This window comes from Vipera ursinii (assembly GCF_947247035.1).
Source record: "Vipera ursinii genome assembly, chromosome: 16".
Taxonomy (NCBI): domain Eukaryota; kingdom Metazoa; phylum Chordata; class Lepidosauria; order Squamata; family Viperidae; genus Vipera; species Vipera ursinii.
Genome location: NC_139529.1, coordinates 4765154 through 4789153, shown reverse-complemented (window position 1 = coordinate 4789153; position 24000 = coordinate 4765154). Strand labels below are relative to the sequence as shown.

At 46.9% G+C, this 24000-nt stretch overlaps 1 protein-coding gene across 1 annotated transcript in view; it reads right to left on the bottom strand.

Annotated features, from left to right (window-relative positions):
* Window positions 1-15355, bottom strand: part of ADGRD2 (adhesion G protein-coupled receptor D2) — a gene marked incomplete at both ends in the record, with an annotated part of 35531 nt that extends 20176 nt beyond the window's left edge. The window contains 11 exons of the mRNA XM_083374867.1: window positions 20-125; window positions 2585-2699; window positions 3696-3830; window positions 6405-6516; window positions 6717-6998; window positions 7423-7508; window positions 7939-8034; window positions 9437-10075; window positions 10929-11162; window positions 12262-12325; window positions 15293-15355. Coding sequence (XP_083230993.1) covers window positions 20-125; window positions 2585-2699; window positions 3696-3830; window positions 6405-6516; window positions 6717-6998; window positions 7423-7508; window positions 7939-8034; window positions 9437-10075; window positions 10929-11162; window positions 12262-12325; window positions 15293-15355 — 1932 coding nt within the window. The remainder of the gene's footprint in view (window positions 1-19; window positions 126-2584; window positions 2700-3695; window positions 3831-6404; window positions 6517-6716; window positions 6999-7422; window positions 7509-7938; window positions 8035-9436; window positions 10076-10928; window positions 11163-12261; window positions 12326-15292) is intronic.
* Window positions 15356-24000: the final 8645 nt, after the last annotated feature.

Below are 24000 nucleotides of genomic sequence, written 5' to 3'. Positions count from 1 at the left end.
TTTCTCTCCGTACTCTCACCTGAATCCGATGCCGCAGACGGTACCGCACAGACGTGCTGATTTCCTCGTAGTTGCTGACCAAGCTGGAGGAGATAATGGAAGAGGCCACTTGTGTGCTCAGATGCCTAAGGAGGAAGAGGAGTAGCATGGCTGCATCAACAGAGGGATAGAATCAAGATCAGGTGAAGCCTTAGTGTACCGCTTTATAAAGCCTCGGTAAGGCCACGCTTGGAATACGGCGTCCAGTTGTGGTCACCACGATGTCAAAAAAGATGTCGAGACTCTAGAAAGAGGGCGGAGAAGAGCAACAAAGATGATCAGGGGGCTGGAGGCTAAAACATATAAGGAACGGCTGCTGGAATTGGGTCTGTCTAGTTTAATGAAGAGAAGGACGAGGGGGGACAGGATAGCCATGTTCCAATATCTCAGGGGCTGCCCCAAAGAAGAGGGAGTCAAGCTATTCTCCAAAGCGCCCGAAGGCAGGACAAGAAGCAACGGATGGAAACTAACCAAGGAGAGAAGCAACCTAGAACTAAGGAGAAACTTCCCGACAGTTAGAACAATTAACCAGTGGAACTACCTGCCTCCAGAAGTTGGGACTGCTCCAACATTGGAGGTTTTTAAGAAGAGACTGGACAACCACTTGTCTGAAATGGGATAGGGTTTCCTGCCTAAGCAGGGGGTTGGACTAGATGACCTCCAAGGTCCCTGCCGACTCTTCTATTCTGTGGCAGGCTGAGTGGCCTGGCCCAAGCCAGCTTCTGTGCCCCACAGCCAGAGGAATGGAGATCAGGAACGTTCAGGAAAAATTGGAGAAAGGGACCCACCCCCGGGGTCACAACCAAGCTCCCCCGAAATCTGGAGGACCCCGTCACGTTTGTAGACCAACTCTTAACCTTGTAAATCAAAGAAGGAATAACAGAGTAGAAAGGGACCTGGAAGGTCATCTAGTCTAGCCCCCTGCTCAAGCAGGAGACCCTACTATACCACGCCAGACAAACGGCTGACCTATCTCTTCTTAAAAAAACTCCGGAGAGATGGCAGAAGCCCACCTCCCCTCTTTTTTTACGAGATGGCTGCTTAATTTCTCCCTGCTTACACTGCGGCGATCCTGGGACATTGTGGTCTTATTGCTGGGGGTTTGTCTATTTCGCTAACAAGCATCGGTCTATTTTACATCTGTTTGCGGGTCGGGGAGATTGAAGTAAAAAGAGAGAGTCCTCAAGGGATCTTCCCATCCTTCCAATTTATCTACTTTTTTTTCTGGCCTATTTTAACTCCAAGGAGCTCCAATCAGAGACAATCCGAACGGATTTGAATCTGTTCCAATGGAACAGCTTCCCTCCCAGAAGTTGGAAGGAGCTTCATCACTGGAAGCTTTCAAGAAGAGACTTGGACCGCCATCGGTCAGAAATGGTGTAGGGCCAGGGTAGGCAACCTCGGCTCTTTGACGACTCGTGGACTTCAACTCCCAGAATTCCTGAGTCAGCACAGCTGACTCAGGAACTCTGGGAGTTGAAGTCCACGAGTCATCAAAGAGCCGAGGTTGCCTACCCCTGGTGCAGGGTCTCCGGCTTGAGCAGGGGGCTGGACTAGATGACCTCCCAGGTCCCTTTTCCAACTCTGCTAGCTTGTTAAAGATGTCCTGGGTTCCGTGGGGGGGGGGGAGGAAAAAATCCATTTGGGAAGCAAAACTAAAGGGATCCATCAGATCGGGGAGCTCCCGCGGATGGAATCGGATCTTCCAGTGGAAGGGGGAATCATTCTGAAAAACTTGTCCTCTCTCTCTCTCTCTTCCCCGCTCTCTTTTTTTTCCCTCAGCAATTCCTTTTCTTTTTTTGAGGGGGGGGGGGAAGGAAACGGGGCGAGGGACAAAAAAAAAAATGCAACAGCACCCTCTCGTGACAGCCTTGCAGATTCATCCCACAAGCAGGAAAGCGGCATGGAGTTGGGATGCCTTCCGCGCTGTGACTCTGACTGATGCTCTGATTGATGTTGAGACTTTGGGGGAAAAAATGGGCACAGAAGAGGAACTAAGACGATCCAAGGCCTGGAGACTAAAACATAGGAAGAACGGCTGCAGGATTTGGCCATGGCCCAAGTCTAGAGAAAAGAAGGATTGGGGGGGGGAGAAACGGGGAGGGACACGATAAGCAGTCTTCCAGTATTTGAGGGGCTGCTAAAAAGAGGAGGGGTGTGTGTGTGTCAAAGCTATTTTTCCAAAGCCACCTGAAGGCAAGACGAGAAACAACGGATGGAAATTAATCAAGGAGAGAAGCAACCTGGAATTAAGGAGAAATTTTCAGACAGGGGGAACAATGAACCAGTGGAACAGCCGGCCACCAGACTTCGGGGCTTCCATCGCTGGCGGTTTTTAAGAAAAGACGGTCTGAAACGGTCTACGGTCTCCTGCTTGAGCAAGCGGGTTGGACTAGAAGATCTCCGAGGCCCCTTCCAGCTCTATTCGGATGGCTTGATTGGAAAACTCCCAAACTGGATATTGTATCGATGCACATTTGTAAGGTAAGCGAAACAGGATTGTCTGAATGGAGTTATTCGGCTCCATTCCAAACCAGGGACTCACCTCCGACCTCCGTCTGACACAGCGGCGTCTTCGAACACGGCGCTGCTGCTGGCGAGAAGGCGCTGGAGGACCCCATAGCTGTACCAAGTATGGGTGAGGGTGACTTGACGCAGGCCTGGAGAAGGGTAGACGAGGGCATTAAGAGCTGGTGGTGCAGAAGCTCAAGGTGAGAAGATGGGTGGTCCAAGCAGGAGACAAATGAAGCCCACCTGGTCCTGTCCGTCTTGCCTCCCCTGTTAATTTTGAGGGTCCTTGGTGCTCTCTTGAGTTGGGTGGGTTTCTTGCTGAGGTTTCATGACCCAAACGAGGTAACATCACCAGTGCTAGGAGGAACTGTATATAAATGCCTTTCTAGCACTGATGAAGTAACCTAGTTGGGTCATGAAACGTCTGCAAGAAAACAACCCAGCTCAGAGAGCACCAAGGACCCCACAATCCTTCCTTCCTCCTCCTCCTCCTCCTCCTCCTCCTCCTCCTCTTCCTCCTCTCCGCAAACATCTCTCCCTTCTAGCACTGATGACGTTGCCTAGTGATGACGTTGCCTAGTTGGGTCTGCAAGAAAATCACCAAGCTCAGAAAGCACCAAGGACCCTACAATCCTTCCTTCCTTCCTTCCTTCCTTCCTTCCTTCCTTCCTTCCTTCCTTCCTTCCTTCCTTCCTTCCTTCCTTCCTTCCTTCCTCCTCTCCACAAACCTCTCTCCCTTCAGCACTGATGATGTTACCTAGTTGGGTCATGAAACGTCTGCAAGAAAACAACCAAGCTCAGAGAGCACCAAGGACCCCACAGTCCTCCTCCTCCTCCTCCTCCTCCTCCTCCTCCTCCTTAAAGTCCACTCCCTTCTAACACTGATGAAGTAACCTAGTTAGGTCATGCAACATCTGCAGGAAAACAACCAAGCTCAGAGAGCATCAAGGACCCTTCATGTCAACCCTGAACTACAAATATTCTCCCTTATTTGTACCTGTCGATTTTTCTGGAGTTCTTCCATTCTAACTTTCTCCTTTGGATCTCTTTAAAGCCTCCCAAACCTTGTAGGTTTTCTGGCACAAAGATTCAAACAGAAGGGTGGAACATTTTGAGAACCCACGTGCCACCATCGATGACCTTACCCCTCACTCTCAGGCGCTCCACTTCCTCTGCTGGGATCTCGATGGCATCCAGCTGGTCCCAACGATGGGTTGGCATCAGGGATCCCCCACTGCCAGCACTCTCTGGGCCCAGCTCTGCCCGTCGCACCTCAATCCCTGCAAGCCGAGAGACCCGAGCAGCGTCGCTTTGGGCATGCATGGAATTACCCCACAATATTTCTACACAAGGCTGCCTAAGTGCCTTGCAAAGGTTCCTCTCCGTGCTGAGAAAAATGAGGGGCACGTTGCATCTTGCAGAGAAATGATGCCTACCTAAGTTAAATTAATTTTGAAATATTGTATAAAAGAGCCACGGCAATTAACGTTTAAGCCAACAAACCCCAGCGTTCCTGAGCAGCCAGAGAAAGATGCGCCCTCTTGTGGCCATGGACCAAAAGAGCATCTAAAGCATCTTCCAGAGGTCAGGGACCAAGGATGGTCCTTTCAGATGATGGGGATGATGGAGGATACACCAGGTGAGAAGAGGCTGCCCCAGATTTTAATGGAGATCTGTGGCAGTGAGGCCAACTCTCAGTTTGGGAAGCTGATCCGTTTTCTATGCCGCCTTTGCTCACCCACCAATTCCAGCAATGTATTATAGATCAGCATTTCTCAACCTCTGTCCCTTGAATGGAATGGAATGGAATGGAATGGAATAGAATGGAATAGAATAGAATAGAATAGAATAGAATAGAATAGAATAGAATAGAATAGAATAGAATAGAATAGAATAGAATAGAATAGAATAGAATAGAATAGATGGAATGGAATAGAATAGAATTATGGAATAGAATAGAATGGAATGGAATGGAATAGAATAGAATGGAATAGAATAGAATAGAATAGAATAGAATAGAATAGAATAGAATAGAATAGAATAGAATAGAATAGAATAGAATAGAATAGAATAGAATAGATGGAATGGAATAGAATAGAATTATGGAATAGAATAGAATGGAATGGAATGGAATAGAACGGAATGGAATGGAATAGAATAGAATAGAATAGAATAGAATAGAATAGAATAGAATAGAATAGAATAGAATAGAATAGAATAGAATAGAATAGAATAGAATAGAATAGAATAGAATAGATGGAATGGAATAGAATAGAATTATGGAATAGAATAGAATGGAATGGAATGGAATGGAATGGAATGGAATAGAATAGAATAGAATAGAATAGAATAGAATAGAATAGAATAGAATAGAATAGAATAGAATAGAATAGAATAGAATAGAATAGAATAGAATAGAATAGATGGAATGGAATAGAATAGAATTATGGAATAGAATAGAATGGAATGGAATGGAATGGAATGGAATGGAATAGAATAGAATAGAATAGAATAGAATAGAATAGAATAGAATAGAATAGAATAGAATAGAATAGAATAGAATAGAATAGAATAGAATAGAATAGAATAGATGGAATGGAATAGAATAGAATAGAATTATGGAATGGAATGGAATGGAATGGAATGGAATGGAATGGAATAGAATAGAATAGAATAGAATAGAATAGAATAGAATAGAATAGAATAGAATAGAATAGAATAGAATAGAATAGAATAGAATAGAATAGAATAGAATAGAATAGAATAGAATAGAATATGGAATGGAACAGCATAGAAATAACAATAGAATAGAATAGAATAGAATAGAATAGAATAGAATAGAATAGAATAGAATAGAATAGAATAGAATAGAATAGAATAGAATAGAATAGAATAGAATATGGAATGGAATGGAATGGAATGGAATGGAATGGAATGGAATGGAATAGAGCAGAATGTAGAATAGAATAGAATAGAATAGAATAGAATAGAATAGAATAGAATAGAATAGAATAGAATAGAATAGAATAGAATAGAATATGGAATGGAATGGAATGGAATGGAATGGAATAGAGTAGAATGTAGAATAGAATAGAATAGAATAGAATAGAATAGAATAGAATAGAATAGAATGGAATGGAATGGAATGGAATGGAATGGAATGGAATGGAATGGAATAGAATAGAATAGAATAGAATAGAATAGAATAGAATAGAATAGAATAGAATAGAATAGAATAGAATAGAATAGAATAGAATAGAATAATAATTAGAGTACAGTAGAGTAGAGTAGAGTAGAGTAGAACAGAATAGAGTCGGAAGGGACCTTATAGGTCATTTAGTCCAACCCCCCATTCAAGCAGGAGACCCTACACCATTTGTGACAGATGGCTGTCCAGTCTCTTCTTGAAAGCCTCCAGTGAGGAAGCTCCCACAACTTCTGAAGGCAACTTCTGTTCCATTGGATGATTGTTCTCACAGAAAAATTCTCCTTATTTCTAGGTTGAATCTCTCCTTGATCAGTTTCCGCCCATGGTTCCTTGTCTGGCCTTCAGGTGCTTTGGAGAATAAACCAACTCCCTCTTCTTTGGGACAACCCCTCAAAGAAGACTGCTATCATGTCCTCCCCTGGTCCTTCTCTTCACTAGACTAGCCAGGCCCAGTTCCTGCAGCCGTCCTTCACATGTTTTAGCCTCCAGGCCCCTCATCATCTTTGTGGACTTCAACTCCAGAATTCCCTGTGAGGGACAAAGGTCCTCTAATAACCCCCAGAAAAACCTCCTTCAGCTCAAACATTTCCACAGGATCAAGGACATGGCCCATGCCAGGATGGCAGAGAGTTTGGTCTCAACTTACCGACGTTCTTACTGTGAAAGGTTACCTCCCCTCTGTTGGGGCTCAGGAGCTGATGAAGGCTGGAAGCCATCTTGTCCACGTTTTCCACCACCTTCATGGGTCCCCCAATGATCTGGAGAAGACAGGAAGAGTTGGAAGAGGACCACCTGAGCCTTTGTATCTCAGTTGCCAGGTAGATCAAAACTCCAGGCATAAGGTAACCCCGAGCAGTGGTTGGACAGACGTCTGTCAGATCTAGGTAGCTATGGACCTCCTCTCTTTAGTAGACTAGATGCCTCTCAAAAGACCCTTCCCCCATAGTGTTATTTTTACCTGCTTGATCTCAGACCAATGGTCTGTATTGTCCTCCTCCAGGAGTCTCCCAGTAATCTCCACGTAATGTTGGCCCAACTCTTCCAGTGTTGCCAGTTGACCTGGTTCTGCCACCTCTACCTCAGACACCTGTTTCAAAAGCTGGAAGACCCCCAAGAGAGAAGAGGCATCCAGAGGAGGAGGTTGGGCTTCGGACAGGATCTTCTCCACAACCCCCAATCTATTAGCTGCGGCTGAAATAGTCACAGCTCGGACATCCGCCTGGAAGACGTTCTCGGGAATCTGCAGAAGGGAAATGAGACCGGAGTTTGAGAAGCTATATAAGGAATGGGTAGATCAGCCTCAATGGTGTTCTTCGACCTAATTTTGGCCAGAGAGGAGAACATGCAAAGCATCCAAGAGAAAGTTACTGTGCCCTCTCTCTTGCGCCAACAGGAGACCTAGCAAGGCATCTTCTGGACTTAAGTCTGAATTCTTGATACCAGGCTATGGAGAGCGCTGTCTCTACACCTTCTTCAGAAGATAGGTTGGGAGGCTACCAGCCAAGGAATCCATGTAATCTACAAGGAGGATGACTTGAGGAAACTGGCTCCAGGGCTGGAGAAATGGGCCATCTGGCTGGAGAGAACATGCTTCAGATGGACCTCAGGATTAATCCCCGGGGACTCTAAGAGAGGTAGCATCGGGGTTGACCTCTTAGACTTACCACAGTTGTGTTCGCCTGGGCATTCACACGAGCGATCAACGGTGGGACAGGCTCTGACTGGGTTTTCTTCAGCTGGAAGTAAAGATCTGGACGGGGTGAAAAGCCCACAGATGGACATGGACCTTTTCTTGGTACCCAGCTATTTTCATTCTTGCTTTGATTTCTCTCTTTTCCTTCCAGGTCTTCATTTTATATACGTTAGGATACATTTCTAGGAAGTGACGATTGGTCCAAACTCATCCGGGGGTCTCAATACAGCTAGTCCTTGACTTAACGGCATTGCTTTTGCTTAACAACCGTGGTGACCGCTTATTGACCACCACAAAAAAAGGTCATAAAATCAGATGGGTCGCATCTTTACAATGTCATGACTTAGAACCAGGAGGGGTAGACTCCATGACGGTTGTAAGCAGGGGACTACTTTGGTTTGAACCCAGATCTTCTGAAGCTTAATCAAACAACCCAACCCCGAGGACGGTGCCCCTGACAAGGTGGAGGGGGTCCATACTGACCTACCTTTTCTGTAGCGACAGACAAAAGGCAACATCACTGAGCAGGGACTGTGTTGGCTTCCATGGGTGACCTTGAAAACACGACATTCTTCCACAGGGGCTATGGAGACACAAGAAACAGCTGAGAAGATCTACCTGTCTCTCTGTCTGGCTACAGTATCATCTCTTTCTCTCTATCTCTCTATCATCTATCTCTCTATCTCTCATCTATCTCTCATCTATCTATCTGTCTGTCTGTCTGACTGTCTATATCTATCTGTCTATCTATATCTATGTTTATATCTATCTACCTATTATCTCTCTATAGATCTCTCTATCTCTCTATCATCTACCTACCTATTATCTATCTATCTCTCTATCTCTCTAATCTATCATCTACCTACCTATTATCTATCTATCTATCTATCTATCTATCTATCTATCTATCTATCATCTATCTATCTATCTATCTATCTATCTATCTATCTATCTATCTATCTATCTATCTATATCTGTCTGTCTATCATCTTTATCATCTATCTATCTATCTATCTATCTATCTATCTATCTATCTATCTATCTGTCTATCTATCTATCTAATTTCTCTATCATCTACCTACCTATTCTCTCTCTCTCTCTCTCTCTCTCTCTCTCTCTCTCTCTCTCTCTCTCTCTCTCTCTCTCCCTTCTCTCTCTCTTGATCCAAGCACCAATAACACACCTGCTGATTGTTTCAATTTACCTCAAGCATTTTCTCTTGGTGGGCCACGCCCATTCCACCTTATTGGCTGTGCTGCTGTGATGTCACAGAATGTTTACAAGCATTCTATCTATTGGCGTGCTAATGAGGGAAGCGGGGACCTCCCAGGCGGAAGGGCTAGGTGGCTCCTGAGGAAACCTCTTGGAGAAACGTGGCTTCAAATGGATAAGGGAGGACAGGAGAAAGCAGAGGTTTCCACAGAGCAGAAAATAAAGGATATGGGACATCCTCGCACGGGCAAATTTAATACCTCTGTGCACCTTGACTCATTTTTTTGGATACGGCTATTTTGACGTGCACTATCTTTTCCCTAACTGCAGGCAACTGAAAGTCATGATCATGGTTTGGCCTCCATCAATGGTTCTCAACCTTCTCTTCACTTTAAATACCTTTTGTGGCCACGGATCCGCCAAGACTTAACTCAAGTTTCAAATCATAACATTTCTTCAAGCCTACGTGGACCTCTTGTGACAATCCGTGGACCACAGCTTGAGAACCACCGGCCTATGATCAACGGTGGAAGAAATGCAGGGACACACGGCTCTTTTTTTGACAAGGACTGGATTGAAGACGAGGCAGAAAGAGAGTTGGATTCTCCAAGAGCAGCTGGAAGATCAACCAAAGCTTCTCCTGTTCAAGCAGCGTCCTTCTCTAGTCCCCAAGGACCAATCTATGCTAGTGGATGGAGCAGTGCACCACTCAATGGGTTCCAGACAGGTAACTCTGGGCAGCCAGTAGCCTGAACCCCTCAAGGGAGACTCACCTGGGCAGGTGAGCTGCACCGTGGCCTCTTGAACGCTTATCTCCACTTCTAAGATGTCACTCCTCCAGTCAAAGATAAGGCCTTCCTTGATGGACACACAGGAGCGGACTTTCTCCACCTGCTCTTGGCTGAGGACCCTCCCCCAAACTTGTAGCTCGGTGAGGTTCCCACTGAAGGATTCTTTCTCCTTGAAAGCGCCACCCAGGGAATCCTGATCTTGTCCGATGATGAACGTCCCGTGGCCATCAAGGGCTCGGGAAGGGGCAAGTCCAGCGGCTGAGGCCTTCCGCTTCCCATCGGCATAGATGACCCAAGAGCCGTTGGGCTGCTGCCACGTCACGCAAAAGTGGTGCCACTGTGTGTCGGTGCGGAAGACCGGCAGGTAAGGGGAGTGATGGCCGTGGAGGATGATGGCAAACTTGACGAATTGGTCCTTGTCAATGATGCCCCGAAGCTGGAATTCATTGGTGAAGGCTGGGACCGCATAGGAGAAGACAGTCGAGACGTCTGTGGCCGTGGGGTCCCACTGGACGTGGGCACAAGCGCTCACGGCGGACATGGCTGGGAAGTCAGCCAGAACCTTCACAAACTTGGTGTCTGTTTTGTTCCTGAATATCAGGATGGAGGGGGAATGGATGCCTGGAAAGGATTGGTGCAAAAATGAAGGTTAGGAGGGCTTTTAGGGAAGGAGGGCCACAGAAGGGTATAAATTAAAGAGAAAGGAAGAGGCGAAGAAAACGGAGAAGGAAACAGAGGTGGAGGAGGAGAAGGAAGAAGAGGAAGAAAAGTACGAGGAAGAGGAGGAGGAAGAAGAGGAGGAGGAGGAGAAGGAAAAGAAGGAAGAGGAAGAAAAGGAGGAGGAGGAGGAAGAGGAGGAGGAGGAATGGAGGGGAAGGAGAAGAATAAAAGGGAGAGATGGAGAAGATAGAGGAAGGAGAAGATAGAGATGGAGAAGATAGAGGAAGGAGAAGAAAGAGAGGAGGAGAAAGAGAGGAGAGAAAGAGAGGAGGAGAAAGAGAGGAGGAGAAGTTAGATGAGGAGGAGGAGAAGAAAAGGAGAAGGAGGAGAGGCAGAAGGAGCAGGAGAGAAGGACGAGCAGGAGCAGGAGAAGATGCTTCTGCTCAGAAACCGTAAACCATGAACCACTTTTGATAAAGGATCAGCTCGGACTCCAAGAAGGCTTGAAGGCCAGATCCCTTCCAGAACAATGACTTGACTGACGTACAATCCGCTCCCATTGCACCTCGGTTATGGCGTAAGGCAGGAGTCTTCAAACTTGGCCTTTTTATGACTTGTGGACTTCAACTCCCAGAATTCCTCAGCCAGTGTGCCTGGCTGAGGAGTTCTGGGAGTTGAAGTCCACAAGTCATCAAAGGGCCAAGTTGGAAGACCCCTGGCGTAAGGGATCACGCTCGCCATCTCAGGACGTCTCCCAGCCACCCTGCCAGCCACCCCAAAGTTGCAGCTCATGGATGGCGTCTGCTCTACTCACGCCTCTGCTTTGGCTTCCGCTGCAAGAGTTCCTCCTCCTCTATCCAGATGGCGCTTTGCAGCCGGCGGGAGACGTTTTGGCCCAGAGACGAGAGGTCATCCTCCCAGCGCTCCGAGGGCAACTGAGCAAAACGCTGCTGGCAGTAGACGTTGGCATGCCACCAGTCCAGCTGATCGGACACATATTCATAGACCGCTGTTGGCGTCTCAATCACCAGAGGGAAGGGACCGGAACCTGGAGAGAAAAACCAGCCAGGCAGAGGTGTCCCAAACTCTGAGGTCACTGCAACCAGTTGCACGTTGGTATGAGTAGCAAGGAGGTGGTGGTAGTGGAGGAGGAGGAAGAGGAGGAGGAGGAGGGGGGATGATGATGATGATGGAGAAAGAGGAGAAGGGATGATGGTGGTGCTGGTGGACATGGACATGGAGAAGAAAAGAGGGAAAGAGGGGAAAGAGGAAGGATGATAATGATGGAGAAGGGATGATGGTGGTGTGATGGACATGGAATAGAAGAGGGAAAAGGAGGAAGAGAAAGAAATGACGGTGATGAAGGAGAAGGGAGGATGGTGGTGTGGACATGGACATGGAGAAGAAGAGGGAGGAGAAGAAGGAGGAGGAGAAAAAGGAAGGATGGTAACGATGGAGAAGGAGAAGAAGGGATGATGTTGGTGTGGTGGACAGGGACATGGAGATGGAGAAGAAGAGGGAGAAGGAGGAGAAAGAGGAATGATTATAACGATGGAGAAGGAGGAGAAGGGAGGAGGATGTGGTGGACATGGACATGGAGAAGAAGAGGGAGAAGAAGGCAGAAGAGAAAGAGGAATGGTGCTAACAATGGAGAAGGGACGACAAAGGTGTGGTGGACATGGAGATTGAGAAAAAGAAGGACAATGGGTCATTATCTTCTTGCTTCTTGGGAGGGGCCCAAATGTCTCTACTTCTTCACTCCCCAGGTCTTCTTCCCACCCAATTGGCTCTGAGCTTGGGGGCAACACCCCCACTTTCATCACCCCAAAAAGAAGTTCTTAGAAACCGTTCCTTCAGCCATCCTTCCTTCACACACGGAGCCACGGAGGAGAAGGAAGCTTAACACCTTTTTCTAAAACTTACTGTGGACTTCTTTCCTCGGGGTTATTCAATCCTTGGAGCACAAAATAACAACTGGCAGAGCTCTCAAAGTAGAGAGGAACCAAAATTTGAATTGTGGGGGTATTTCCTCCCCACCCCACAAAGGTGTGTGTGTGGGGGGGAAAGGAGAGCTTAAACCATTTGCAAGCCAGAGAGAAGGCTGGCATTTACGGAAAGGCGTCAAGAGCAGACCGGGAGACGCAAACCTTTGGTGACGTGGTTTTCTGCAGGTATGGTGAAGGCCAGCGTCTTCCTCCAGGGAAGGATGACCTGGAAAAGAAATTCAATTTTGAGACCACCTTCTGGAAAAGGACATTTCCCCCTTCCTCTGGGGTTGCAAAAACCCCATGCTCCCAACTCCTGGATTTCTCCCACGCTGAAACACTCTAAGGAAGGCTGTCTTTGAAACATTAAAATGGTAAAGGTTCCCCCGCACATGCATGCTAGTCGTTTCCGTTTCAAAGACGAAGAGCCAGCGCTTGTCCGAGGACGTCTCCGTGGTCATGTGGCCGGCATGACTAGATGCCAAAGGTGCATGGAACGCTGTTACCTTCCCACCGGAGTGGTCCCTATTTTTCTACTTGCATTTTTACGTGCTTCCAAACTGCTAGGTTGGCAGAAGCTGGGACGAGTAACAGGCGCTCACTCTGTTACGCGGCACTCGGGATTCGACCCGCCAAACTGCCGACCTTCTGATCGACAAGCTCAGCATCCTAACACACTGAGCACCACGTCCCTTTTGAAACATTACCTATTCGGAAATGGCTGAAGGAACCGGGAAAGCCATGAGCACAACTGGGGAATGGGGGAAGAAAAGGCCTCTGAGCTAGCGCAGAGTGTGTTTTGAGCATTTTTCCAAGACCTTTCTCCGTAGCCACCGCAACCTATACAAAACTCAAACCAGCTGAGATCACCTTTTGGCAGTCAACTGGGAAGTTTGTTCAGAATTAACAACCTTTGCCAACTCGGGGTGGGGGGTGGGGGGGAAAGGGTGTGTGTGTTTGCTTAAGAGTTTGAAGCACCAGTGGGATCTCTTCAAAACCCGTCCCTTGTCCTCTCAGAAAAGCCGCAGAACTGAAGGCTGTGGTGGACAAAAACGCCATTAAAATTCGGAAGCACCGGAAGCGTGTGGAAAATCTGTACGGATATGCACACGTTCGTGGCACTCCCGAATGGCACATTGGCCCAAACGGACCATCGTCAGCCAGGAAACCCCTTCGAAGCAGGGATGGGGTGATCTCTTTTTCTCCATCCCAACTCTATCAATGCTATCGATCAGAATAGAGCTGGAAGGGACCTTGGAGGTCATCTAGTCCAGCCCCCTGCTCAAGCAGGAGAGCCTATATCAATGATGGCGAACCATTTAGAGACTGAGTGCCCAACCTGTGACCCAAAACCCACTTATGTATCATCGGGTGCCAGGTGGGCGTGGCCCATTGGGTGGGTGTGGCCTATTGGATGGGTGTGGCCCTTTGGGTTGGTGTGGCTGCAGCGGTAATGGCAGCCTGGGTGGGACTAAAAAGTTCAATCAACTAATTCCAACTTTGCGAGCTCTTCCCACCCCCCCGAAGTTGAAATTGATTGATTGAACTTTTTTTTTTGCACACGGTGGCAGAAAAGGTTTTATAAAAGCCAGCTGAAGTCCTAGGACTGGGGTGACAGCACGGGTTTCCAAAGAGATGGCTCTGCGTGCCACCTGTGGCATGCGTCCTATAGGTTCACCACCATGGAATTAGGGTTATCTATGTTTTCTGGTAAAATACATGGGAAAATCCCATTGGAGGAAAATTCCACTTAGGGTTAGGGTTAGGTCACCATGAACTTATAGAGCAAAATGGACATCGCCAACAAATTTGGAGTTCTTGGGTATGGTTAGGAGGACACTGACTTTTCTAGGCTGCCCTATCTAAGTTTCCTGGTAAAATCCCATTGGAAGAAAATTCCACTTAGGGTTAGGGTTAGGTCACCGTGAACTCATAAAGCAAAATGGACATCGCCAACTAATTCGGGGTGCTTGGGTATGGTTAGGAGGGCACTGACTTTTCTAGGCTGCCCTATCTAGGTTTCCTGGTAAAATACATGGGAAAATCCCATTGGAGGAAAATTCCACTTAGGGTTAGGGTTAGGTCACCGTGAACTCATACAGCAAAATGGACATCACCATTTTCTTTTTGCACATAGTGGAGGCCTAAAGCAAAAAGGGTTTATAAAACCCAGCTGAAGGGCTAGGACTTGGGTGATGGTGCATGTGTCAACAGAGTGTGTTCCACCTGTGGCATGCATGTCATAGGTTCGCCACCAGGGCCCTATATCGTTTCAGACAAGGAGCTGTCCAGTCTCTTCTTAAAAGCCTCCACAACTTCTGGAGGCAATTTCTGTTCCACTGGTTAATTGTCCTCACCGTTAGGAAGTTTCTCCCTAATTCCAGGTTGCTTCTCTCCTTGATTCGTTTCCATCTGTTGTTTCTTGTCCTGCCTTCTGGTGCTTTCGAAAGTAAGTTGAGCCCCTCTTCTTTGTGGTAGCCCCTCAAATACTGGAATGCTGCTATCATTCCCCCCCAATCCTTCTTTTCTGTAGACTAAGGTAAAGGTAAAGGTAAAGGTTCCCCCGCACATGCATGCTAGTCGTTTCCGACTCTAGGGGCCGGTGCTCATCTCCATTTCAAAGCCAAAGAGCCAGTGTTTGTCCGAGGACGTCTCCGTGGTCACGTGGCCGGCATGACTGGACGCCAAAGGCGCACGGAACGCTGTTCCCTTCCCACCGGAGTGGTCCCTATTTTTCTACTTGCGTTTTTACGTGCTTTCGAACTGCTAGGTTGGCAGAAGCTGGGACACGTAACAGGCGCTCACTCTGTTACGCGGCACTCGGGATTCGACCCACCAAACTGCCGACCATCTGATCGACAAGCTCAGCGTCCTAACCCACTGAGCCACCGCGTCCCGCGTTCTGTAGACTAGCCAAACCCAAATCCTGCCGCCCGTTCTTTCTATCTTTTAGTCTCCAGGCTTTTAATCATCTTAGTTGCTCTTCTCTGCACTTCTTCCAAAGTCTTAACATTTGTTTTGTAATATGGTGACCCAAACTGGATGTGGTATTCCACCTGTGGCCTTAATCTGATGCCGGTCGGTCTTTCAGGATGCTGGAAGGCCACACCGCTTTTGAGGGCACCGCCGAGAATCTCACCCCAAGTGGAAGTGGTAAAAGTCCCCAAGCTCTTTGGGAAGAACCAAAACTCACCAGGAAACTGAGCAAAATCCCGGCTCCGTAGCCTAGGAAGACCCACCGAGGGGAAAAAGCCATCTCCGACCAAGGAGGAAGGAAGGCTGCCTCTTCCGAAGCCCCCCGGAGGGTCCAAGGGTGCTGCGTCCCGCTCGGTGGGCTGCTTTGCCTGTGATGGTGGGGAGAAGCAAGCCATTCAGTCAGTTCCAAGGCTAAGATAGATAGATAGATAGATAGATAGATAGATAGATAGATAAGGTAAAGGTAAGGTAAAGGTTCCCCCGCACATGCGTGCTAGTCGTTTCCGACTCTAGGGGCCGGTGCTCATCTCCGTTTCAAAGCCGAAGAGCCAGCGCTTGTCCGAGGACGTCTCCGTGGTCATGTGGCCGGCATGACTAGACACCAAAGGCGCACGGAACGCTGTTACCTTCCCACCGTAGTGGTCCCTATTTTTCTACTTGCATTTTTACGTGCTTTCGAACTGCTAGGTTGGCAGAAGCTGGGATGAGTAACAGGCACTCACTCTGTTACGCAACACTCAGGATTTGACCCGCCAAACTGCCGACCTTCTGATCGACAGGCTCAGCGTCCCAACCCACTGAGCCACCGCGTCCCATAGATAGATAGATAGATAGATAGATAGATAGATAGATAGATAGATAGATAGATAGATAGATAGATAGATAGATAGATAGATAGATAAATAAATAAGAAAGGGGCTTCAGAGCCCTATTCCTGGCTTCGCGGCGTCGGAACGCTCAAGAGACTTCCCACACTCCCCCTCCGGTTGCTGCTTTGCCTTCTTCCCCCCCACCCGCCCGTGCCCTTCGCTTATTCCCACCCCCCGATCTCGGAGACCCCCGCCCCTCCAGCCTTACGGGCAACCCCCCCCCCCGAGTCCGACGGGGTGAAGGCGATGCTTGCGCGCAAAGCTCTCCAAAAGCGCCCAGTCTTTCCTTGGAGCTGGGATGGGAGTGGTCCCGTTTCCCCTTAAACCCCCCCCAGGACATCCTGTCTCTCCGGGCAGCCGAAGCTCTGAAACCCTTCCACCCCCACCCCCACACCCCCCCAAACCTCGCGCCCCACCGTCGAAGGAGACCTGGAGGGAAAGGCGTTCCGACGCGCGCCCAGGGCGCACGGTGCAGAGTCCCGCCGTCGGTTCTCCTAGCGCGGAGGAGAGACGGGATGAGGATCAACGCTCCAAGGCTTCGGGGCCGGCTCGGCTCGGCTGAAGCATCGCGGCGGCGTCTCCCACCGAGGGTGGGCGAGAGGAAGCGGCGGGGACGCGCCCCCGCCCTCCGTCCCCAGAGAGGGCCGTGCAGCTCTTCTCTCTTCCTCGCCTCCTCCTCCTCCTCCTCCTCCTCCTCCTCTGCTTCCCTCTTCCCGGCAGCCCGGCCAATGAGAGCCGGGAGAGAGGCGAGGGCACAAAAGCTTCTCCCCCTCCTTTCTGGGCAAGGGCCCAAGCTGGGAGGGGTCGCCCCCCCCCCCGCATGATTCACCGGCAGGGAAAATAGCAGCTTGTTCCCAGGCTTCGGGTGAGAGGGAGGGGCACATTTTTGGACCGACTCCCTCACCACAACCAGCAGGAGAAGGGAAAAAAAGGAAAGTTCCTAAGGAGGGTCCTTAGGAAAGTTCCCAACTCAGCAGGAGAACTGAATGGAAAATTAATCCAGGAGAGAGAAGCAACCTGGAATTCCTAACAGGGGGGACAATTAACCAGTGGAATGGCTGGCCACCAGAAGTCGTGGATGCTTCATCACTGGAGGCTTTTAAGAAAAGACTGGACAGTCACTTGTCTGAAATGGTACACAGTCTCCTGCTTGAGCAGGGGGCTGGACTAGATGACCTCCAAGGTCCCTTCCAGCTCTATTCTGACTAGAAGACTTCCAAGGTCCATATATATATATATATATATATATATATATATATATATATATATATATATATATATATATATATATATATATATATATATATATATATATATATATATATATATATATATAGAGAGAGAGAGAGAGAGAGAGAGAGAGAGAGAGAGAGAGAGAGAGAGAGAGAGAGAGAGAGAGACAGACCTTGGAAGTCTTCTCACTCTGTTACGCTGGGTCCCTACAAAAATTGAGATGCAGACAACCCAGAGTCATCCCCAACGGTCTGCGCCTGTCTCCAGCAAGGAAGGGAGCCAGGGTAGTAAACATCCTGCAGCCAAGAAGGCTCCACACCCGTTTGCAGCACTCAGGTGACTTTGAGGACACAAGTAAACCTGCAAGTGGCCTCAACGACTCTCTAAAAGGATGCAAATGACCAGCCGTCTGCGAGGAGTATAAATCCTTCCATTTCCCCACCATCCAGTCGGAGCTGAAGAAGCTTCTGGGATGAGAAGCGAAACGTCTTCAAAGAAAAACCAAAAGGTCAGTTGCCTCCTGAAAACAAGCACCTTTGGGACAACCATGGTCTGGATCTCTGGAGGACGGAGAACCTCCATAGGAAAGGTAGAGAGACCTGCAGATGGATTAGAGGACAAACTAAAGTATACGATGCCATCAAGAGAGGAAAAAGACTTGAAATGGAAAATGGGCTGAGCACACAGCACGAAGAACTGAGGGCAGGGTGGACCAAGTCGTAGAATGGATCCCACTCGATCGAAAAGAGACTTAAAAACAAGATGGATCAACAACGTCAGCAAGTGTGGCGGGTCCAAAGGGCAAAAGGAACCTCAGGACCGTACGGGTTGGAAACGGGCGGAAGAGGCTGTCGAAGGAAAAGCCTTCATCACGGTTCGGTCCAAGCTGGGAATAAACAACATGGCGATTGCTTTAGAAAGAAGGTTGCAGTTTATTGAAGAGGAGAGCCAGACAGGAAGATGGCTCTGGAAAAGAGAGAGAGAGAGAGCACATGTAGGGAGTGGGTTTTTATACCCTCTGGGGCTCTTGAGGTTGTTTCCTATTCCTGTTTGAGGCTTTGTATTTCCTGTGTCAGGTATTTTGACCTGTGTCCCTTTGGCATCTGTGGGTTAATCCTATTATGTCCTGTTTTAGAGTTTGGGTGGGGTATGTAGATTTTGGATGTCTTTGTCTTCCTAAATTTCTAGCTGGAAGCCTCCAACCTTCCTGAATGGATTATCACATCTGCATTTCTACAGAGCTGGTTTCTGCTCGGGAAAGGGAGTCTTGGAGCTATTAAGAAAAACTGGGCATGCTTTTCTGCCTCTAAGATCCTTTGAGGAAATGTATTTTTCTGCCCTTTTAATATTTCCTTCTCTGGGGGGGGCTGGCTTCCCACAAGGCCTTCATCGCGCAGGGGATGGACAATGGCTAGGACGACGATGAACGGTGCTTTGCTTAGCAACAGACACAAAGCGATCCAAGCTGAACTTGCATCTCCAGACGGAAGAGCCACCCTCCCTTTGGGGAACAATCAAGCCTGCCCGGCTTGGCCTAATTAAGCCTGACTTAATTGAACCATCCGAAATTAAAAACAAAACAAAACCCGCCCATCTATTTTAGATCTATTAGCCATCGATGGGATAAAACCCTGGGGGTTCGGAACGGATCTGCGCCTTCTTCCTCCCTTGAAGGAGCCGTTTGCTTTTCCTCTGCGCTTCGGTGGGGGAGTTTTTAATTTATTTATTTTTTTTTGCAAAAACAAACCTCGCCAGGGGCCATTTAGCTGGCTTCCCGGGAAAGTTTAATCTTTCTCTTCCAGTTGCCTCTCATTGTCCAGGCTGAAAAGAGCAGCCTGGAGACTATTCCATTAATTGCGGGTTTTATGTTTTCCCATGACAAGTATATTGTCTGCCCAAAGAGGAGTCATTGTGGGCCGATGCGCAGGACGCCAGCTGTTGATTCAGTCTTTTTTGGGGGGGGAGGGGAGAGAAGAGGCAAGGGTGCAGTGGGCACGGCTGAATTCTTTGGTGCCCTCTTGCTTAAGAATGGAGTAACCTAGGAGTTTCTCCAAAGGGTAGGAAAAATGACTTCTCGCCCACATTCTTCCTTGGCACTCAGGGGTGCCCGAGGGAAGAAGCCTCAGCCTGTTTTCCCTCCCTAATAATTCTTTTTTTAAAAAAAAAAATATTATCATGTTTAAAGCAAAGACCAGGCAGTTCTCCCTTTGGCACACCGTCTGGGCAACTGCGAGTAATTTTGGAAGAAAAAAAGCCAGCCATAGTTTTATAAACTTGCTATCCAGGGTTGAAAACACACGAGGAAAGATCTGATTTATGGCGATGCAGGATGGTTGGGGGTGGGGGGGAGGGACATAACTTCCCTGGAAAACCGAGGCAGGATTTGCGCTCCCAATTTCTGCGGATGGTAATTTTTATTAAAAGATTAAATTAAAAGCCTCCTGGGGTTAGAGAATGGTTATGGGGAAGGGATCGGATTTTGGGGAAGGGGAAAAAGAGAAGGTAGAAATCTATCAAGTTTTCCATGAGCATTTTAAATTATTGCTTTTTAAAAGTATTTGCCAGCTATCTCGCCGTGGGGCGACTCACGACAATAAAAAGGAAGGGATGACAAGTGTGTAAACAGAACAGAGGTAAAATAACAGGACAATAAAATAAACAGCGAAAAGGTACACGCCGAGAATATATCGATATGGTAACCCGAAAGATGGATGGGAGGAGAGAGAACATCAGGCAGAAAAAAAATGTCTCCAGCGTTGAATTTAAGATTTTCACCCACAATAGTATCCTTCTGAGCTCAGCGCAGGCAGCGGGCCCATCACAGCCATAAATCCTGCCCATCCTGGCTTCTTTTCTTTGTCCACAAAGAGGACAAATTCTTGATCCATTTGGTTGCTATTTGGCAGCCGTAAAAAGTGTGGTTTTTGACTTTTGCCTGGCCCATAGCCTGGTGCTTGAGCTAAAAAAGAGAGAGAATGCTGTAGAATAGAATAGAATAGAATAGAATAGAATAGAATAGAATAGAATAGAATAGAATAGAATAGAATAGAATAGAATAGAATAGAATAGAATAGAATAGAATAATGGAATGGAGGAATAGACTAGACTAGACTAGACTAGACTAGACTAGAATAGAATAGAATAGAATAGAATTAAGGAAATAGAATAGAATAGAATAGAATAGAATAATAGAATAGAATAATAGAATAGAATAGAATAGAATAGAATAGAATAGAATAGAATAGAATAGAATAGAATAGAATAGAATAATGGAATGGAGGAATAGACTAGACTAGACTAGACTAGACTAGACTAGACTAGACTAGAATAGAATAGAATAGAATAGAATAGAATAGAATAGAATAGAATTAAGGAAATAGAATAGAATAGAATAGAATAGAATAGAATAGAATAGAATAGAATAGAATAGAATAGAATAATGGAATGGAGGAATAGACTAGACTAGACTAGACTAGACTAGACTAGACTAGAATAGAATAGAATAGAATAGAATTAAGGAAATAGAATAGAATACAATAATAGAATAGAATAGAATAGAATAGAATAGAATAGAATAGAATAGAATAGAATAGAATAGAATAGAATAGAATAGAATAATGGAATGGAGGAATAGACTAGACTAGACTAGACTAGACTAGACTAGACTAGACTAGACTAGACTAGACTAGACTAGACTAGAATAGAATAGAATAGAATAGAATTAAGGAAATAGAATAGAATAGAATAGAATAGAATAGAATAGAATAGAATAGATATTAATGAATAGAATAGAATAGAATAGAATAGAATAGAATAGAATAGAATAGAAGCTGGAAGGGACCTTGGAGGTCTTCTAGTCCAGCCCCTTCCTCAAGCAGGAGAACCTATACCATCTCAGACAGGTGACTCTTCAGCCTCTTCTTCAAAACTTCCAGTGATGGAGCGCCCACGATTTCTGGTGGCAAGCTGTTCCACTGGTTAATTGTCCTCACTGTTAGGAAGTTTCTCCTTAATTCCAGGTTGCTCCTCTCCTTGGTCAGTTTCCAACTGTTGTTTCTTGTCTTGCCTTCTGGGGGCTTGGAAAATAATGTCACCTCCGTCTTCTTTGTGGCAGCCCCTCAAATACTGGAACATTGCTATCATGTCTCCCCTATTTCTTCTTTTCTTTAGACCAGCCAAACCCAAGTCCCGCAGACGTTCTTTGTATCTTTTAGTCTCCAGGCCTTGGATCATCTCAGCTGCTCTTCTCTGAATTTTTTTTTTCCAAACTCTCAACATCTTTTTTGTGATAGGGTGACCAAAATTGGCTGTTGTATGTCTCAACAGGGAGCAAAAGAACTTTTCCACTGAGATCAGACCTCAGTGGAAAACCCCCAGTTTTTCCCCATTTCGTTTGGCGAAGGCTCCTTTGGCAATGCCGAAAAGTATTTTGTGTCCTAGAACCTGTGAACTTGGAGAAGAAAATCACAAGAGTTTGCTTCCTTGAGAGGCTCAAAGGAGACCAGAGGGAAAAAGTCTTAAATTCTGCAGCTGGAGATTACCTATTTTGAAGTATTTGGCTGGACTTTTTTATTTTAAACGCTAACTTCTTCCCTCTAAGTAATGTATCTTGCCCAGCAAATGCCCCATTAGGACTTTATCCAAGCCAAGAGAGTTGTGGCTTCTTTAAATTGCCACCAATATTAGCAAAAATCCCCCTCAGACAGGAATTTCCCAAAAATAAATACAATTCTCTTTTGCTGCTGTGGGTTTCTGGGAAGTAATGACCTATATTTACTGATTTGCAGTCTCCTAAACTGCTTTTTCCTGCCTTAAGAAAGGGTTTGCCAATAAGAAATAGGGTTTAATAACTCAAATGTATTCTCCTTATTCTTAAACACCCATGAATCTCTCCAGGAGAGAAGGTTGCTCAGAAGAATAAATGCAATCTGGGTTGCGTGGTAGAATTAAATTGTACCTGCATTCATTTAATTCAGTTGAAATCATTCAATTGTGCCTGCTGATAAATGTATCTCGGTATTCCTGGGAGTGAACATCGCCCCATCAGCATCAAAAAAAAGGTGACAATTTGAAATCGTTTGCTTGTGAGTAAAGGTAAAGGTAAAGGTTCCCCCACACATGCGTGCTAGTCGTTTCCAACTCTAGGGGCCGGTGCTCCTCTCCGTTTGAAAGACAAAGAGCCAGCGCTTGTCCGAGGACGTCTCCGTGGTCATGTGGCCGGCATGACTAGACGCCAAAGGCGCACGGAACGCAGTTACCTTCCCACCGGAGTGGTCCCTATTTTTCTACTTGCATTTTTTACGTGCGTTCAAACTGCTAGGTTGGCAAAAGCTGGGATGAAGAACAGGCGCTCACTCTGTTACGCGGCACTTGGGATTCGACCCACCAAACTGCTGACCTTCTGATCGACAAGCTCAGCGTCCTAAGCCACTGAGCCACCACATCCCTTTTGGCTTGTGAAGGTACCCACAAAAAAAAAGCCCTTGGATTTTGTAAAAACTGTCCTAGCCGAGATTCTTAGATTAACATCAGCAATTCGTTTCCAGAAAACTCTACGGTTGCAAGCAAAATATAGGTGAACATAATGGATCCGTGCATTCCAGGATCATTTTTGCGCCCTTGTTCCCCGCGTGTCCCTTTTGGCCTGCAAAAGATCCAAGAACCCCCCCACCTTGATTATTAAGCGCCTTTTAATCATCAGATGCCTGTCCAGCTGGCCAGCCGTGATAAGCTAACCGGAAGTTGAAATGTCAACCTGATGCTTATGAAAGGGCTGTATTGAGTTGACAGCTTATTCTATTCGTCTTTTAAAATTTTATAATTTCTTTCTGTTTCTGCAGAACAAAGCGAGGCTGCCATCTCCTGGCCTCTAGCAACACTCTTTCGCTCTGGCTGTCCACAAACCGGGAGGACATCCCTTGGACAATTGTTGCCAAAATGGAAAAGTCAAGCCTAAGTCCCATCTTAGCCACGAAAGCCAGCTGGGTGACTTTGGGCCAATCGCCAGGAGATGGTGAGTTCTAGCCCCTCCTTAGCAATAAAAGGTGTCTGGGTGACTTTGGACCTATCACCAGGAGACGGTGAGTTCTAGTCCCGCCTTAGCCATGAAAGCCAGCTTGGATGACTTTGGGCCAATCACCAGGAAATGGTGAGTCATAGTCCTGCCTATTCATGAAAGCCTGCTTGGATGACTTTGGGCCAATCACCAGGGGATGGTGAGTTCTAGTCCTGCCTATTCATGAAAGCCTGCTTGGATGACTTTGGGCCAATCACCAGGAGATGGTGAGTTCTAGTCCTGTCTATTCATGAAAGCCTGCTTGGATGATTTTGGGCCAATCACCAGGAGATAGTGAGTTCTAGTCCCGCCTTAGCCATGAACGCCAGCTTGAATGACTTTGGGCCAATCACCAGGAGATGGTGAGTTCTAGTCCTGCCTATTCATGAAAGCCTGCTTGGATGACTTTGGGCCAATCACCAGGGGATGGTGAGTTCTAGTCCTGCCTATTCATGAAAGCCAGCTTGGATGACTTTGGGCCAATCACCAGGGGATGGTGAGTTCTAGTCCTGCCTATTCATGAAAGCCTGCTTGGATGACTTTGGGCCAATCACCAGGAGATGGTGAGTTCTAGTCCTGTCTATTCATGAAAGCCTGCTTGGATGATTTTGGGCCAATCACCAGGAGATAGTGAGTTCTAGTCCCGCCTTAGCCATGAACGCCAGCTTGAATGACTTTGGGCCAATCACCAGGAGATGGTGAGTTCTAGTCCTGCCTATTCATGAAAGCCTGCTTGGATGACTTTGGGCCAATCACCAGGGGATGGTG